At 41.3% G+C, this 16,932-nt stretch overlaps 1 protein-coding gene across 1 annotated transcript in view; it reads left to right on the plus strand.

Moving 5' to 3' along the window:
- SGCG (sarcoglycan gamma) overlaps positions 1-13,364 on the plus strand; it is a gene marked incomplete at both ends in the record, with an annotated part of 76,409 nt that extends 63,045 nt beyond the window's left edge. Inside the window, 3 exons of the mRNA XM_080689422.1 lie at positions 1,730-1,802; positions 8,751-8,874; positions 13,191-13,364. Of these exons, the coding sequence (XP_080545548.1) occupies positions 1,730-1,802; positions 8,751-8,874; positions 13,191-13,364 (371 nt within the window). The remainder of the gene's footprint in view (positions 1-1,729; positions 1,803-8,750; positions 8,875-13,190) is intronic.
- Between the last annotated feature and the right edge of the window lie 3,568 nt (positions 13,365-16,932).

Genomic DNA, 16,932 nt, shown 5'->3' on the forward strand with positions numbered 1-16,932 from the left:
CAAACTTAAGCACTGATTTTGCTGAATTCACACTGCTTTCCCACCAGCATAAATTCAAACAGCCTCAGTTGGGCCATCTGTACTGACAACGCTCATCCTCAGTCTCTCCTAACACAGCACGACTCTTGTTTCAGATGATGCTGTCTAAGCCGCAATCCATCTGCTTAGATAAGACTATACTTGGCACATCTCTGCTTGATGATTAACTCCTGGTGTATTTTACTTTTTCTTTCATATTTTGCAAATCAGAGAAGCAAAGAGGAGAGAAAAGGATAATGACATAAAGGTATCACACAAATTATAGAGTTAAGTTGATTCTGCTCTATGTCAGCATAAAACGTTCCCTACACTTTGGGCAAAACAAACATTGTACTATAGAAACCGATAAGCACAATTTGTTATGGAAACTCTCAGTTTAGTGTAGTCTTACATTACATAATGGTTCCTCTTAACATGTAAGTTTCCTTAAGTGAAATTTTAAGGAGTTGTAACTTGTTATAGAATATATAAGAATCTGCTTCTCTGAATATAATTTGTATGAATTATAATACAATTTGCATGAACTGTTACCCTTCACTTATGTGTGTCTCTTATTTCAGCCAATGATAGTTTTTTATGTAAATCATGCTACTAAATCCAGTTGTAATTTTATAATTTCATATTGTGTTGATTTAAATCTCTTTTGATTATATGCCACAAACTATTATTTCTGGAATGCATGCTTCAATATGATTTTTTTTTTTTATCATGTCTTCACATTTAAGCAAAATCTCTAAGAAAGAAGTAACTGTAATAAACGAATATAGTTCACTATACTGTGGGAAAAAATGTGAGGACACTTGGGCTGGGAGCAGGGCTTGGTGGTAGAGAGCTTGCCTAGTGTGTGTAAAGGCCTGGGTTCCATCCCAAGCACAGCAAAGAAAAGAAGTAAAAGTTTTACGAATCATTAAATTAGCAAGGGCTGCTACAGAGACCTTTAGCCCAGGAAGATGATTTCTCAACCAAGTGTCCAGGAAACTTTCACATAGGCAACTTCTTTTTTTCAATGCCTAATAGCAAAACTACTACAAGAGTAAATCAGAAAATAAACATTTATTTCAGCATTTCCTAAAGCCTACGCAATGTGTGAATGAGTTCCGAGATCCCTATAGAATCAAGAGAAATAAGTTATTTGTGAATTACAGCCCTAAACCAAAGGAGGAGCCTAAGCAGGGGAGGAGCCTAAAGTCAAGGGAGGAGCCTGAGGCAGGGGAGGAGCCTGAGACCAGGGCCTGAGAAAAGGGAGGAGCCTAAATTCAAGGGAGGAGCCCGAGACAGAGGGAGGAGCATGAGACGGGATGGGGCCTTTGTTTCCTACAAGAACAAAATCTAAAGGTTGACTATCCCTATCCCAAATGCTTGGGACCAGGAATGTTTTCATATTCTTATTTTAATACATAATGAGGGACCTTGTGATGAGCTCCAAGTGTAAAGACAAAACCCCCCCTACGTTTTGTGAGTGCTTCTGCACCTGGCCTGCAGGTGCAGCTGTGGGTGGGCAGCGCGCGGAGCTCTGACCGCCTGTCCCTTGGGGCGAGGTCGGTGGGATCTGCGCTGGCGGCGGGAGGTCGGTGCTGGTGCTCGGTGCTCCAGGCGCCCGGCTCGGGTCGGGGTGCGGGGCCTGCGCCGCGGGCTTCCTGCGCTGGGCGGCGCTGGTCACCTGTGCCCGCTTCTCTTTGGGTTTGTCTAGGGCCTGAAGGAGCTCTTTTTGAGCACTCGGTGGAGACGCCCCTCGTCAGAGCCGACCCGTTTCCAGAACTCCGGTAAGAAGGTCTTCCTGACTCCCACCCACTGGGGAGGATGCGCGGGGTGCACGCGGGACGAGACGCGGGCTGGCCGGACGTTCCTGTGGGCTCTTCATTTCCTAATTTTCCGCAGCAGCTGGTCTTTGTATATTAAAACCCCGTTATTCAGAAGTTCCCTGCGGGCACAGCCGAGTCCTCCGGCGCCTGGCGGTGCTCCCGCCCAGCTCCTCCGCGCGGCGCGAGTGCTCCCTCTTGCAGTCCCCGCCCCACTGCCCACTCAAGCCAGCGAGGCTGGGCGGTGCCTTCAGGTGTGCACGCGGCATTTTTTGAACTGTTTCCTTCGTGAGCCTCCTTTTCCCAGGCCCTTCCTCTGTTGTACCGGTCTCTCCCTTCACTGAGCTCAAGTCCCTTTGGTTTCCCAGTTTCTCCAGCTTCCATACTTGAGAAAACACCTGGGCCTTGGCTTTGTGAGACTGGCCGATCTCCCTTAGCAAACATTCTCTAGCTCCGTCCTCCTCCTGCCGATGACACAATTGTGTCCTTTTTATGGCTGAGTAAAATTCCATTGTGTGTATCTATCACATTTTCATTTTTTGTTATTTTATTGTATTTTATACTTTTATTCCTGCATTGTAATTGTACATCGTAACAAGGTTCAGACTGATAGAAACATACGTGCACACGGCACTTAGTGTGCTTCCTTCCCGTACACGTCACTGAGGTTAAATAACTTTCATATACACCTAGCTTTATTTGAACTCTTTCCTTCACCAGGTCTCCCACACACACCGCCCTTCCCAGCCACCTTCTACTAACTGACTACAATCTCTCCTCAATTCTCTTAAGTCTTTGTGTTTATCAATTTCTCTCTAGCTTTCACATATGAGAAAAAACATATGACTTCACTTTCTGAGACTGGCCAATCTCACTTAGCAGAATATTCTCTAGCCCCATCCATTTCCCCGCAAATGACGTAATTTTGTTCTTCTTTATGGCTGAGTAGAATTCCAATGTGTGTATATATTACGGTTTTGTTATCCATCCACCTGTTGATGGACACCTAGGCTGGTTCCATAACTTGGCTGTTGTGACATGTGCTGCTATAGACATGGGTATGCATGCTTCACTACAGTATTCTGACTTTAATTCTTTTGGAAAAATGCAAGGAGTGGCATAGTGGGGTCATACGGTGGCTCCAATTCCTGGTCTTCTGAGAAACCTCCACACTGATCTCCATAGTGCTTTGTACTAATTAAAACCCCACCAGAAGTATCCTGTTTCCCCACAACCTCACCAGCACTTACTGTTGTTTGTGTTTTTGATGATTGCTATTCCAAATGGAGTCAGATGGAATCTCAGTGGAGTTTTGATTTCCATTCCCCTAATTGCTAGTGATGTTGAACATTTTTCACCTATTTGCTGGCCATTTGTATATTTTTCTTTTGAAAAAGTTCCTATTCAATTCAGTTGTCCACTTTTATTGTTTTGTGTTTTTTTTTTTTGGTGTTAGGTATTTTAAAGTTCTTTGTATCTATTCTAGATATAATCCTCTATTAGAGGAGTAAGTGGCAAAGAACTCCCAGTCTGTAGTCTCTCTCTTCAGACTCCTTTTAACTTGATGTAATACCATTTATTCTCATTTTTATTTCCTGAGCTTTGTGGGTACTATTGAGGAAGTCTACACCAGTGCCTATATGTTGGAATATTAGTCCTCTGATCTCTTCTAATAATTGCAAGGTCTATGGTATAATTTCTAAGACTTTTATTCATCTTGAGTTGACTCTTGTGCAGGGTGAAGATATTGAGGTTTAATATCTTCTACAAATGAATAACTAATTTTCCCAACACCATTTACTAAAATATCTGTCTTTTCTCCAATCATATTTGGCACCTTTTTAAAAAATCAACTGGCTATACGTGAGGATAGATTTCTGTATCTTCTATTCTAATGATCTATGTGTCTGTCTCTGTGCCAATACCATGCTGGTTTTATTACTATATCTCTGTAGAATAATTTGAAATCAACATGGTTCTTATTGTGAAGAATTACTTTGGCTATATTTCAAAATGTGTAGCAGGTAAAACTTTATATGCTCAGATATACGTATGAAAATGAGACTTTGTGTTCTATAACAATAGTAATGAATAAAAAAAATCTTGCCAACTAAAGGTATTGCACATCTCAAATGTTCATCCAGACTTGGGTTATAGCTCAGTGGGCCTGGAGGTGTAGATCAGTGGAAAAAGCTTACCTAGCATGTGTGAGACCCTAGGTTCTATCTCCAGAATCTCATAAAAAGGGCCCATCAAATAAATATTAATTTAAATGCAAATTCATCTTTAAGGCATTCTCCTTAAACCATTTCCCTTTCTCTCTTTTCCTGAATCTTACCTTACAGTGGGCAGGATTCCTAATCGCATGTTTTTCTATCGTCTCTCACAAATCTTAACATATTTCAGTGAAATCGGTTTTGCAAACTGCTGGGCTGTGTAGCTGAAAAGTTTTCCAAGTGATCACATTGTGCCATCTGGTGGAAATTTATTTAATTTATAGGCAGAGACAAATAAGAGAATTTTTCTGGGCCATATATGCCTGGTTCTGATACTATGTTTGGCTTAAACACAAGAGATTGTGATGTGTTGCTAAAACAAAGCCAGCCAAGACCCACCTCCATCCTGTTGACCTCATCATCTCAGTATTCTTCCAACAGACATCTTTCCATCTGCCTTGTAATCTACCCTAAAAGAAGAAAGAAAAGAGGAGGAGGAGGAGGAGGAGGAGGAGGAGGAGGAGGAGGAGGAGGAGGAGGAGGAGGAATAGGAGGAGAACAAGCAAAAAAAAAAAAAACAGGGAGAAAAAGAAAAGAAAACCTAAGGCAAAGGGTTTCTTTCGTCTCAGGAACATGTACCAAATGCATGTCTTGTCCTTAAGTCTGTCTTTTTTTTTTTAACTAAATAAGCCGTGTTTTAGCTAAATACTTAGTTTTACAAAGTTATTTAAAAATGGCATTTTGCCAAGCGTGGTGGCGCACGCTTGTAATCCCCGTGCTTGGGAGGCGGAGACAGGAGGATTGCGCAAGTTCGGAGCCAGCCTTGCTGGCTTAAGAAACCCTGTTTCCAAATAAAATATAAAAAATAGGTCTGGGAGTGTAGCCCGGAGGTAGAAGGGCTTCCAGGAACCCCAGTACCACCAAAATAATAATAATAATAATAATAATAATAATAATAATAATATAAAAAGTCCATAAAATGCCATTTTCTTTTTTTTCAGTTTTATTTTTTTTATTGCTGCACTGTATTCATACATCATAGTGGGATAAAAAAAAAAAACTTTTGTAGACATACATGCACACATCGCCCAGTTAGCCTCTACCTGATCCCCACCCCGTTCCCTCCCCATCCCTCCTTCCCATGCTTGGCTTAGTGGTTGACAACTAGTATTATAGCAATTTATCCAAAATTAACAATGATAATCTCACATAACAGTTTCATTTGTCTGATACCAAGCTTTTGATGACTTAAAGATAACATTTCAATATTTCTTTTTGCTTTCTTTCTTACCAGAGAATATTTTTTCTTTTTTTTAGATGAAACTATCATACATTTATTTATTTATTTTTCAGAAAAAATCTATCCTAATATGGAATATGGACTCTAGATACCCAAAACGATCTTAAAAAAGAACAAAGCTAGAAGATATATATTTTCTGATTTCAAACCATATAAAGCTACAATAATTGAAACAGTGTAGTACTGTTCTAAAGGCAGATATATAAACCACTGGAGTTAAATAAAAGCCTAGAACTAAATTCTTCCCTATATTGTCAAGTTATTTTTGACAAGGTTTCCACGAACATTTGGTGGGGGAAATAATAATCTTTTAACTAAATATTGTTGAAAAATAATACTTACATGGAAAAAAATAAAATTGGACCCTTACCTAATCCCATATACAAATATTAACTCAAAATAGATAAAAGACCTAAATATAAATCTTAAGACTATAAACTTTTAGAAGAAAATCTGGGCCATAAAACCTCACAACATTGAAATTGGCAGTGATTTTTTGGATATGATTTCAATGGCACAGGCAACAAAAAGGTAAATAAACTCCCTAAAAAATAAAAAAATATTGTATATCCAAAGACAATGTAAACAGAGTTAAAAGTTACTGATAGAATGGGATACAATATTTCCAAATGCTATATCTGAAGGTATATTAATATTCCAACTAGAAATCCTAAAAATTAGCAACAATAACAGCAAACAATACAATTTAGAAATAGGTAAATGACTAACATAAATAATGAATCTCCACAGATAACCAATCTTAGTTGTCTGTTGGATGGAAACTCTTGTTTCTCTAGTTCTGATGTGTGTTACCTATTTCTTTTTTGTAGTTAATCTCTTTGAGTATTTTCTCTAGCGCTGGTTTTGAAGACATAAATTCCTTCAGTTTCTCTTTGTCGTGGAAGCTTCTTATTTCCCCATCTAATTTGATAGAAAGTTTTGCTGGGTAGGAAATTTTTGACTGGAAGTTGTTTTCTTTCAGAGTTTGGAATATGTTACTCCAAGCCCTTCTGGCTCTCATGACTTGGTTTGGGAAGTCTGGAGTGATTCTAATTGGTTTGCCTCTGAATGTCACTTGGCCCTTTGTTTTTGTTGCCTTTAAGATTCTCTGCTTGGCTTCCACACTGGTCATTTTGACAATTATGTGGCGTGGGGATCCTCTTCTCCGATCCTGTCTAAAGGGAGTTCTATAAGTTTTCTGGACCTGTGTATTGACCTCTTGCTCTATGTTTGGAAAATTTTCTGCTATTACTTCCTTGAAGATATTGTTGATCCCTTTGGTTTCACCTTCTTTTCCCTCCTCTATTCCAATTATTCTTAGGTTAGCTCTCTTAAAATGGGCCCATATTTCTTCAATGTCAGATTCCTGCTATTGAATATTTTTTTCTAAATTAGAAACTATACATTCATTTTTGGAGTGCTCATCTTCTAAGAGCGAGATTCTATTCTCCATGTGGTCTAATCTGTTGTTTGTACTTTGAATTGAGGCCTTTACTTCATTGATTGCATCCCTTATCTCTTTTTGGCTCTCTCTGAATTCTTTTAGAAACACCTCTATTATTTCTACAGTTATTTTTCTGATTTGATCTTCTAGAAATCTCTGAATTTCTGTTTTATCGGGTTCTGATGTTGTGGGGTTGTGGGCATTCATTGCTCCATTGTTATTCCTCTTTCCCATGATTTCGGAAGTTTGTGCCTTCTCTGGGTTCTTCCCTTGGGTCACTACGACTTCACTTAAGGTGCTCTGGATCTTGAGTCTGTGGTATCTTGGTCCCCACTACTCCTTTACTGGGTTGTATGGCAGAGTCTCAGACCCTGGGAGTCAATCAAGGCTGCTTCAGACCATGGTGGGTGCCAGGTTCGGCGTTCTACTATGGTGTGATATCTTTGCCACCACCACTACCCCACTTGGTCAAGTCCCTGGGAGTGCAGTACTGGGATTTCTCCTCTAGGGGCCGCAATTTGACTCACTATTTTTGAGTGCGCCGATGGAGCTGTAGAGGACTCGGTGAATTTGCTGCTGCTGCCGCCGCCGGTAGCAATATGGCGCCGCTACCACGCCCTCAGCCATGAGGCTGGCATATTTCTTCTCTGGTTTTGAGCTCTGCTCTGAGTCCCTGCAGGGTGTGCTGAGCCTGGCCCCTGGGAGCTTTAGATGCTCCCTGCGCCGAAAAATCTGCTGAATATCGCCTGGCTGATCCACAGCTGCTCACCTCAGCTCGCTGTCCGCAGCTCCTTTCTGGAGCCTGGTGGGCTGTTGAGTGCATTGGTCTCTAAAAATGGCATTTTCAGCCAGGCGTGGTGGCGCACACTTGTAGTCCCTGCGCTTGGGAGGTAGAGACAGGAGGATTGCGCAGGTTCGAAGCCAGCCACACTGGCTTAAGAGACCCTGTTTCCAAATAAAAATATAGAAAAAATAGGTCTGGGAGTGTAACCCAGAGGTAGAAGGGTTTCCAGAAACTCCAGTACCACCAAAAGTAAAAAATAAAAAAATAGCCAGGCGTAGTGGTGCATGCTTGTAATCCCCGTGCTTGGGAGGCGGAGACAGGAGGATCACGCAGGTTCAAAGCCAGCTGCGCTGGCTTAAGAGACCCTGTTTCCAAATAAAAATATAAAATAGGTCTGGGAGTATAGCCTGGAGGTAGAAGGGGTTCTAGGAACCCCAGTACCACCAAGATAATAATAATAATAATAATAATAATAATAATAATAATAATAATAATAAATAAAATGGCATTTTCTTCTGGTGTGGCATGTAATTATGCTATCTGAACACTGCACAGGATTAGAACACTCTGATTTTAGAGAACACTAATTTTATAGGTTCTTATTGACAGGATGCTTACTTCTTTACTATACATTATCTCTGGATTTATCAAAAATAATGTACCATGTGCCAGCATTTAGGAGTGACTTGAAGATTCTATATCCATCAATAATTGTATATTTTATGCTAAACCATCAGTAGAAAGCTTGTTGGAGTAGCTTCTGGGGGTAGCTATGTTGCCCAGGCTGGTCTCAAACCCTGGTCTCAAAGTGATTCTCCTGGCTCAGACTCCCAAATAGTTGTGACTACAGATACATCCTACTGTGCCCAGCTTAGTAGTGTTCGTTTCTGAATAATAGTCTTTTTTTTTTTTTACAGTACTGGGGCTGGAACCCACGTGCATTCTACCTTCGAACTATACCCCCAGCCCTATTTTTTATTCTTTATTTTGAAACAGGGTCTCACTAAGTTGCAGAGGGCATCATGAAGTGGCTGAGGCTGGCTATGAACCTGGATCCTTCTGTTTCAGCCTCCTGAATGCTGGGATTACAAGCATGCGCCACAACCCCCAGCTTGAATAATATTCATTTTGTATGATGGTTTTCCTTGGCCTCTCCTCCTCATTTCAGGTTGGAGTCTCCAACACGTTGTCTAAGCATGAATGCACCGAGGGGGGTTCATACTAAAGCTTCTGCTGGGAAGATCGAGGCCCTTTCTCAGATGGACATCATTTTTCAGAGTAGTGATGGAGTGGTGAGTTTCAAAGACCCTGCTCCTGTGGTGTGTCCTGGTGATATTCCTGAGTACCACAGTATTTAACAGTTCAGATCTTAAATCTCCAGGATTTTTTCTTTTCCTTCTCTCTCTCTGTCTTTGTCTCTCTCTGTCTCTCTGTTTATCTCTCTCTCTGTTTCTCTGTCTCTGTCTCTGTCTCTGTCTCTCTCTCTCTCTCTCTCTCTCTCTCTCTCTGTGTGTGTGTGTGTGTGTGTGTGTGTGTGTGTGTGTGTGTGTACTGGGGATTGAACCCAGAGGCATTCTACTTCTGAGCTACACATCAGCCCTATTTCATTTTTTATTTTGAAACATGGTCTCACTACATTGCTGAGCCTTGCCTCCTATTCCCTCCTATCTCAGCCTCCCAAGTACTGGAATTGCAGGTGTGTGCTGCTATGCCCCACCTCAGTTAGTTTTAACAAAGTGCTATGAAAGGCATGGAGCATTAAGTTGGAAAAGAACGTAAATGACACTGTAACAATAAAGGGGCCAAGAAAGGTTAACATTTTTCTATATTAGACTGAAAGCTTTCTTTGGCATCTGTGCTATCAAACACTTATTTCAGCTTTGAGAAAATGCTACAACTTCAACAGCCTACAGAGAACATCAATTTTGCCATTTCATAGTAACCCACATTCTCTGAGGATGACTGCCACAGGGGGTGACCTGTAAGTTCTCTGTTACTGCCCCAAGAACCATGCCTGCTCACACAGAGTTAGGGTTTTTTTTTTTGTTGTTTTTTTGTTTTTGTTTTTGGTGTGGTCCTAGCGGTGGAACCCAGAGGCTTTCTACCTCCGGGCTATACTCCCAGACCAATTTTCTATTTATTTGGAAACAGGGTCTCACTAAGTTGCTAAGAGCCTCACAAAGTAGCTAAGGCTTGCTTCGAACCTGTGTGATCCTCCTGTCTCAGCCTCCCAAGTGCAGGGATTACAAGCGTGCGCCACCACGCCCAGCCAGAGTTAGGTTTAAATGAAAAGGAAAAGCCAGGCATGGTGGTGCACACCTATAATCCCAGTCCTTGGGAGGCAGAGACAAGAAGACCTCAGGTTCCAGGCCTGCCTCTGCAACTTAATGAGACCGTTTCAAAAAAAAAAAAAAAAAAAAAATAGAAAGGTCTGGGCCGTAGCTTAGAGGTAGAATGCCCCTGTGTTCAATCCTCAGTACAATAATAAATAAATAAATAAATAAGCAAATAAATAAATAAATAAACTCAACTTCGATCAGCCACAAAATTGGGCATGTTAGGAATGTTCCTAAAAGTCTAGGAAAAAAGCCAGTTTGTTAAAAAAAAAACCTGATTCCAATCACAGGATACTCTACAGATTTGCCCAAACAAGTGATCTCACCTCTCAGACTGTCCTTAGGTATTCTTATATGTGTAAATGTGTTCAGAATAAGGCATGGGTCACCAGGATGGTAGTGCACACCTATAATCCCAGTATTTTGGAGGCTGAGACGGGAGGGTTACAGGTTCACATCTGGCCTCAGCAACTTAATGAGGCCCTCTACAACTTAGTAAGACCTTGTTTCCAAATAAAAAATAAAAGAGAGCTGGGGGTGTAGCTCAGAGGTAGAATGTGCCTACATTCTACTACAGAATTCTGACTTTCTTTGGAAAGGTAACAAAGAGTATGGCTGGGCCGTACAGTGGCTCCCTCTAGTCTTTTGAAGTGGCCTGGGTTGTATTGTTCATGCCACTATTGCCTGGGTGAACTTGAAGGAATAAACGTCTGTGGACGCCATGGGTACAACAAGAGGGCACAGGGAGCCCCTGCTCCTTCCCCAGGCCTGTGTCATCAAGCACTGTGACAAGATGTGGACCTGCACACCGCATGGCTCAGAAGCTGCGGCTGCGGCTGCAGGTGGGGAAGCTCGTGTTCCACTGTAGATCAGTCCCCAGATCCCATCTGAATTAAGGAAAGTTCACTAGCCTCTTGGGGCCTGTCTCCTCATTTATCAAGCAAGGAAAATATTTGCTTAACTCTATCACAGAGTCTTGAGACATTAGTGTAACGTTTTGAAATGACACTAATTGAACATGAACAAGAAGGTGGAGTATAAGAGGCACAGGGACTTGGCAGGGCGTGTGCACAGGGTCTACCAGCAGCAGCCTGCAGGTGACATCGAAGTCACTTGTAGCACCCCTGGAAAGCTGTAACTTATGAGGTTCTGATGTCAGGAGCAGATTAAGACAGAAATGGACATCAAGAATTTTGGAATCTTGCCGGGCGCGGTGGCGCACGCTTGTAATCCCCGTGCTTAAGAGGCGGAGACAGGAGGATCGCGCAGGTTCGAAGCCGGCCGCGCGCGCTGGCTTAGGAGACCCTGTTTCCAAATAAAAATATAAAATAGGTCTGGAAGTGTAGCCCGGAGGTAGAAGGGCTTCCAGGAACCCCAGTACCACACACAAAAAAGAATAATTTTGGAATCTCACTAAGTCATACTGTTATGTACACACTTAAAAAGTATCACCGTCAAAAAATTTAAACTAATCATGCTTTTAAAATAGTATTATTTATCTCTACAAATGAGGCACCGTTTTTATAAGTAGCATGCAGCCAGACCCATGGTCAGATTTGGTATTAATTAACAGGAGCTAGTTTAAAGTGAAGAGCTAGGTGTCCCATCGAGGCAGATGAGGATGAGCTGGGATGTGGAGTGGGCTGCCCGTGCTTGGATCTACTGGAAGATGGGAAAATAACAACTAGAAAGCAGCTAGGAAAAAATGTACCAGTTAACCACAAGGAAGGCAAGGGGAGAAGCTGATGAGTTAAAAGAACCCTGGGGGGTGGGGGGTGGGGGCTGGCTGTGGTGGTGCATGCCCATAATCCCAGTGGGATTATAGGAGGCTCACACAGGAGGAGCACAGGTTCGAGATCAGCCTCAGCAACTTAGAGGGACCCTGTTTCAAATTAAAAACTAAGAAGGACTAGGCCGGGCGTGGTGGCGCACACTTGTAATCCCAGCATTTGGGAGGCTGAGACAAGAGGATCACGATTCACGGACAACTTCAACTACTTAGTAATGCCAGTGAGACTCTGTTTCAAAATAAAGAATAAAAATAGGGCTGGGGGTGTAGCTTGTAGGGAGAATGTCCCTGGGTTCCCTCCCCAGTGCCAGAAAGAAAAGAAAAAAAAAAGAAGGGCTAGGTGTATGTCTCAGAGGTAGGCAGCCTCTGGTTCGATCCCCAACACACACACACACACACACACACACACACACACACACACACACACATTGGGGAAACATACCCAAAGAATCACATGCCCACTGGTGTCCTCTAGCAGTGTGCCAGGCCACACAGGGCAGGTTCAGCCCATCATACGCCAACACTGTGCCCACATGGCAGTGCCAGCCCCTCGGGGGAGTGCAGGAAGGAGATGCCAGTTTATTAAGATTGTACTAGCTGAGAGCCACATAAAGTAAAGAGGAATGTAACCTCATTGGCAAAGAAGAAAGGCGCGCTATCCAGGGCATTTGAAACTGCCTCTCAAGCAAGCACCCTGGGATGAGGAAGCATTTGCTGGCTGCTCCCACTTGGCTTACCACCATTTCCTCACGAGAAAGGCTTCCACCCCACCAACAGCCCTGTCTTTGCACTTCAATTCACAACCAGAAAGTCCAGTCGCTTCTGCCGTATCTGCATTGGCTCTAGTCTGTATCTGCTACTTTCAGCACCTAACCGGTCAGTGGAGAGTCAAGAAATACTAATACATTAGGGAACTGGATGAACACTAAGGAGAATTCAACCGTCTCTCATAGAAAACAAATTCGCAAATAAAATCAGGATAAATGCCAACATTCACAGATAAAAATTAAGATGGATATTTATGTGGATTATTCTTTATCCTAATGGTAATGTGAAACCAAAGTGGTCACAATGTAAGTGTGAATCGGCAAAAAAATAAAATAAAATAAGATAAAAAATAAAAAATTGTGACTTGTTAATTCCAAAGGCACTTTTAGGAATGTAGCATTATAAAACCAGAAAAGAGATCCAGTTTAACAAGGATGCAAATTGTAGGGCAAAACATGACACAACTGGCCATTTCTTCAAGTTAGAGAAATGGACTAGCTCAGGAGGTAGAAGAAAAGGTGGCCCCTTGCATGAAAAAAATAGTACTGGGCTTTAAAAGAAGCAGGTAATTATGATAAGACTTCAGTAATGGCACGCCCCTATTTCATTTTCTTTGAGAAGAAACCACCTTTCTTGAAACATTTTGCAGATGTGAACTTATCATTGGTGCAGTTCTACTCTCTCAGCATCTCATCTCTCTCTTTCTCTCAAACAGCTGGTGCTTGATGCTGAGACTGTGCGCTTGCCAAAGTTGGCGCAGGGCACTCAGGGCCCCTCCAGCGGCTCCCAGGGACTCTATGAGGTCTGTGCGTGTCCAGATGGGAAGCTGTACCTGTCTGTGGCTGGTATGGGCACCACGTGCCAGGCACACAGCCATATCTGTTTCTGAGCTGCTGTCTCGTTTCAGTGAGCTGAGATGTGTGGCCCTGGGGCTTCACACTCAGGAACAGCCAGATACCTGCCAGATTGGCAAAACAGAAGACAGGAAGAAGATACTTTTCAAAAGAGCTCAAAAGAGTGAACCAGTGGAAATGTGGACACAATCACTTGGTCACAGAATGGCACGTGACTACTAGACCCAAAATTCCAAGAAACGTCAGAGGAATGTGTTCTTTTCTACGATTTTCATCAAAACAACTGGGACTCTTCATAGCCTCCTTCTCCATCTCTCCTACACATCAATGTCCAGTGAAATGTTGAATTACTGTGTAGAATTAGCCTGTGATACCAAACCCCTCACAAAAATAGGGCTGCTGCATACAAAGTGCCCAAAGCCTACAAGGCATTTCCTTGCAGATCCTCGGTTCTCTCTCAATCACATGCAGTGTGGCAGGCTTCATAAGAAAACTCTTTCTGGCAGGAGTGTGAAGTTGATCTGATTTTCAATATGTAGTCAAGGGAATAAATTACACAGGATGAGTGAGGCTGTCTATGGATATGGTTAATGAGCAATAAAAACCGACCTGTTTTCAGACTTCACAGCTTGAGTGTCAGGCTTCCTTTAATCCTCACAAACCTTTGTAGCAGGTAATATTTCCACCCAAGTTACTGGTAACAAGAACTTAGGACACATCTGGAGGTCAGTAGCTAACTACCGAAATGAGCCCAAAATGTGACCCTAAATTTGCAGTCATTTTCACTTGGAAACACTGATATACAGTCTCATTCCACCCCAAACTATTTAACCCTACAGGAGTGGTGCTAACTAGATCAAGGAGGAAACTGATGCCCAAAGCGGTTTTGGTCATCTATCAAGACCCAATGGCTGGTGTGTGGTGGCCTCTCCCTGCAAAGAAGCAAGCTCTCACAGCTGGGGCAAGTGCATTCAGGCTCAGTCGCTTGTGTAAGTTGATATAAATCAACCAGGAAACACCAAACCTATGAAAAAAGCCCACTCTGTGTAGACTACTTGCCCATTTTGGAAAACTTCTTCTTCACACAAGAGTAGAAGGATTTGCTTTTCTCTTGTTATAGCCAATTGTTATAATAAGAATCCCCACACAGCCAAAAATATAGCCAGACCAGCGGCCTCCCAGCTTTCTAATTACAATATTTCTAAGTGTAACACAAGGAAAAATTTATTTTCTAGTCTGAGAATCAAGAGACAAAGTGAACATTTTATCTCTAGTGCTGCTTTCATAAGTTCATTTAAAAGCGTAGCCCACTTAAAACTGATTCTTAAGTAGTGTACGTGAACACATTAAATTGGTTATGTTGTGTCTGCTTTCTTTGTCCTCTTCTGTCCCCAATTAAAATAACATTGGCAGATTGGCAGTCTTCTCCTTATTTTAAATTCCACTTACTGTGCTTTGGAGGTGTGTGTGTGTGTGTGTGTGTGTGTGTGTGTGTAAAAGAGAGAGAGGGACAGAGACAGATACAGACACTGGGGATTGAACATTCCCACATTTTCAGCTTTTTCTATTCTTTTCCTGGGGATTGAGCCCAGAGGCACCCTACCACTGAGGTGTATCCCTAGCTCTTTTTCCTTTTGTGTATGTGGTACTGGAGATTAAATTCGGAGGCATTCCATCTCTGAGCTACATCACAAGCCCTTTTGGAATAGGGATCCTCACTAGGTTGCTGAGAGTCTGGCTAGTTGCTGAGGCTGTGCTCCTTCTGTCTCAGCCTCCCAAGTGCTGGGATTACAGGTGTGTGCCACTCTGCCTGGCTTATGTCTTATTTTGAAACAGGGTCTCCTTAAATTCCTAAATTACTGCACTCTAGCCTCAAACCTGCAATCCTTCTGCCTCAGCTCCCAGGTACTGGGAGTTCAGGTGTATACCACCTGATTTCAATTCTTTCTTCTTAGAAGCCAGGTTTTATATTCAGGGTTAAGTGAAGAGACTTACCTACTGTAAAAGAGATCCACTTTTTATACCCATTACATTTTTAAACAAAACTAATTTGGCTTTAGAATATAAGGGGACTGATTATACAGTGTTAGTAGATAGAGCACACAAAGTTGTGGTATACAAAAAATCCACTCCTAACAGGGCACCGACAGTGTGCACCAAGATGCTCTGGTTTCTTATTCAAAAGAATGATAATACCTTTAAGTCATATTTCTTAAAATAAGATAGATGAATAAATGCACACATGCATTATATGCAATGTGTTTCACAAGTCCTTGGTAACTGGCGCTGAAGCCCAGTGGAATAGAGCAATTCATATCTGTGCTACTACGCATTCAGAATCTGTCTTTTTTTCTTTAAATATTTTCACACTTTTTGTTTTATAATTTCCAAGTTTTATTATGATACCAGTGGTACATTCCATCACCCTCAAGAAATGAACCTGCCATTTGGGATCTTTAGGAAAGGAAGCAAATCAGGGTATCTTGTTTTCAAACTATCAATACAACTTAACACAGCAAAAAATTAAGTTTGATTTCCACGATTTTTCAAGAAATACCAGTCCCAATGATTTCATATGTACATTTTGCTTTATTAAAATTATGGCACTTGATATGATAGCAGAAATAATTACATTATTTAACATCCAGAAGCAACACAACTGTGGAAGTGCAAACATTCCTTATGACCAATAAAAGTAAAAAAGTATTTAATATTTTCTGTAAGCCCTTAATTGCATAAATTATAGTGAGCATCATTTACAGCCAGTGCACTTATATAAACTAATTATTTTCTCTCTTTGACATCCTGCAAAAGAAATATGTTAAAGTCAATAACTACAGGAGGACATCTGAACATAAAAATTAAATGTCAGTTCTAAATCATTCTTGGGAAACGAACAAGCTATAATTCCTCTTTTATAAACAACTAGTTATCACTCCAATGATTTTAACAAATTTTAATGTCTTTAAAGTAAAATAAAAAAATTCCACTAAGTGCCATACTGAAAGACAAAGTTTTGTTTTTTTTTAACTGCAGCACCTTTAGACAACAAAAGATTGCATCCTGTTCAGCCATACTGTATAAATTATGACATCTGTGGAAATACATACACACAAACAAAGTGAATGTTCTAGCCGGAGGTGGTAAGCAGTATTCAGAAAGAATATTAACATCCGGTAATGAGAACTGCCACCATATGAGTTTTCTATATGCTATCTTTATGAAATAGGAAGCCTGTAAACATAAGGTGTTAAAAAAAACCCACTTAAAGATGTAAAGTACACCCAGTACACTAAGTTCTAGCTCCATACTCTAAATCAAGTAATATTCAGGATTAAAATACTGTACCATTTTTAATATGTACTGAGTACTTCAGATGTAAAACTGCAACAAATTCATAATCAGATCCAGCTGATAATAATGCATTCAAGAGTATCCATTTTAAAAAATAAACTCTAAAGAATTAATTGCCTTTCTATCAAACCAATATGACCAGTGTTGTATTGGCTATTTCACAAATACCATGTTTAAAAACATAAAATTAGCTCCATCCTAACCAGAGACAGAGACAGTTATCTAACAAACTGCTAAGCTTTGGTTATA

This window comes from Muscardinus avellanarius (genome assembly GCF_963383645.1).
Source record: "Muscardinus avellanarius genome assembly, chromosome: 2".
In the NCBI taxonomy this organism is placed as follows: Eukaryota; Metazoa; Chordata; class Mammalia; order Rodentia; family Gliridae; genus Muscardinus; species Muscardinus avellanarius.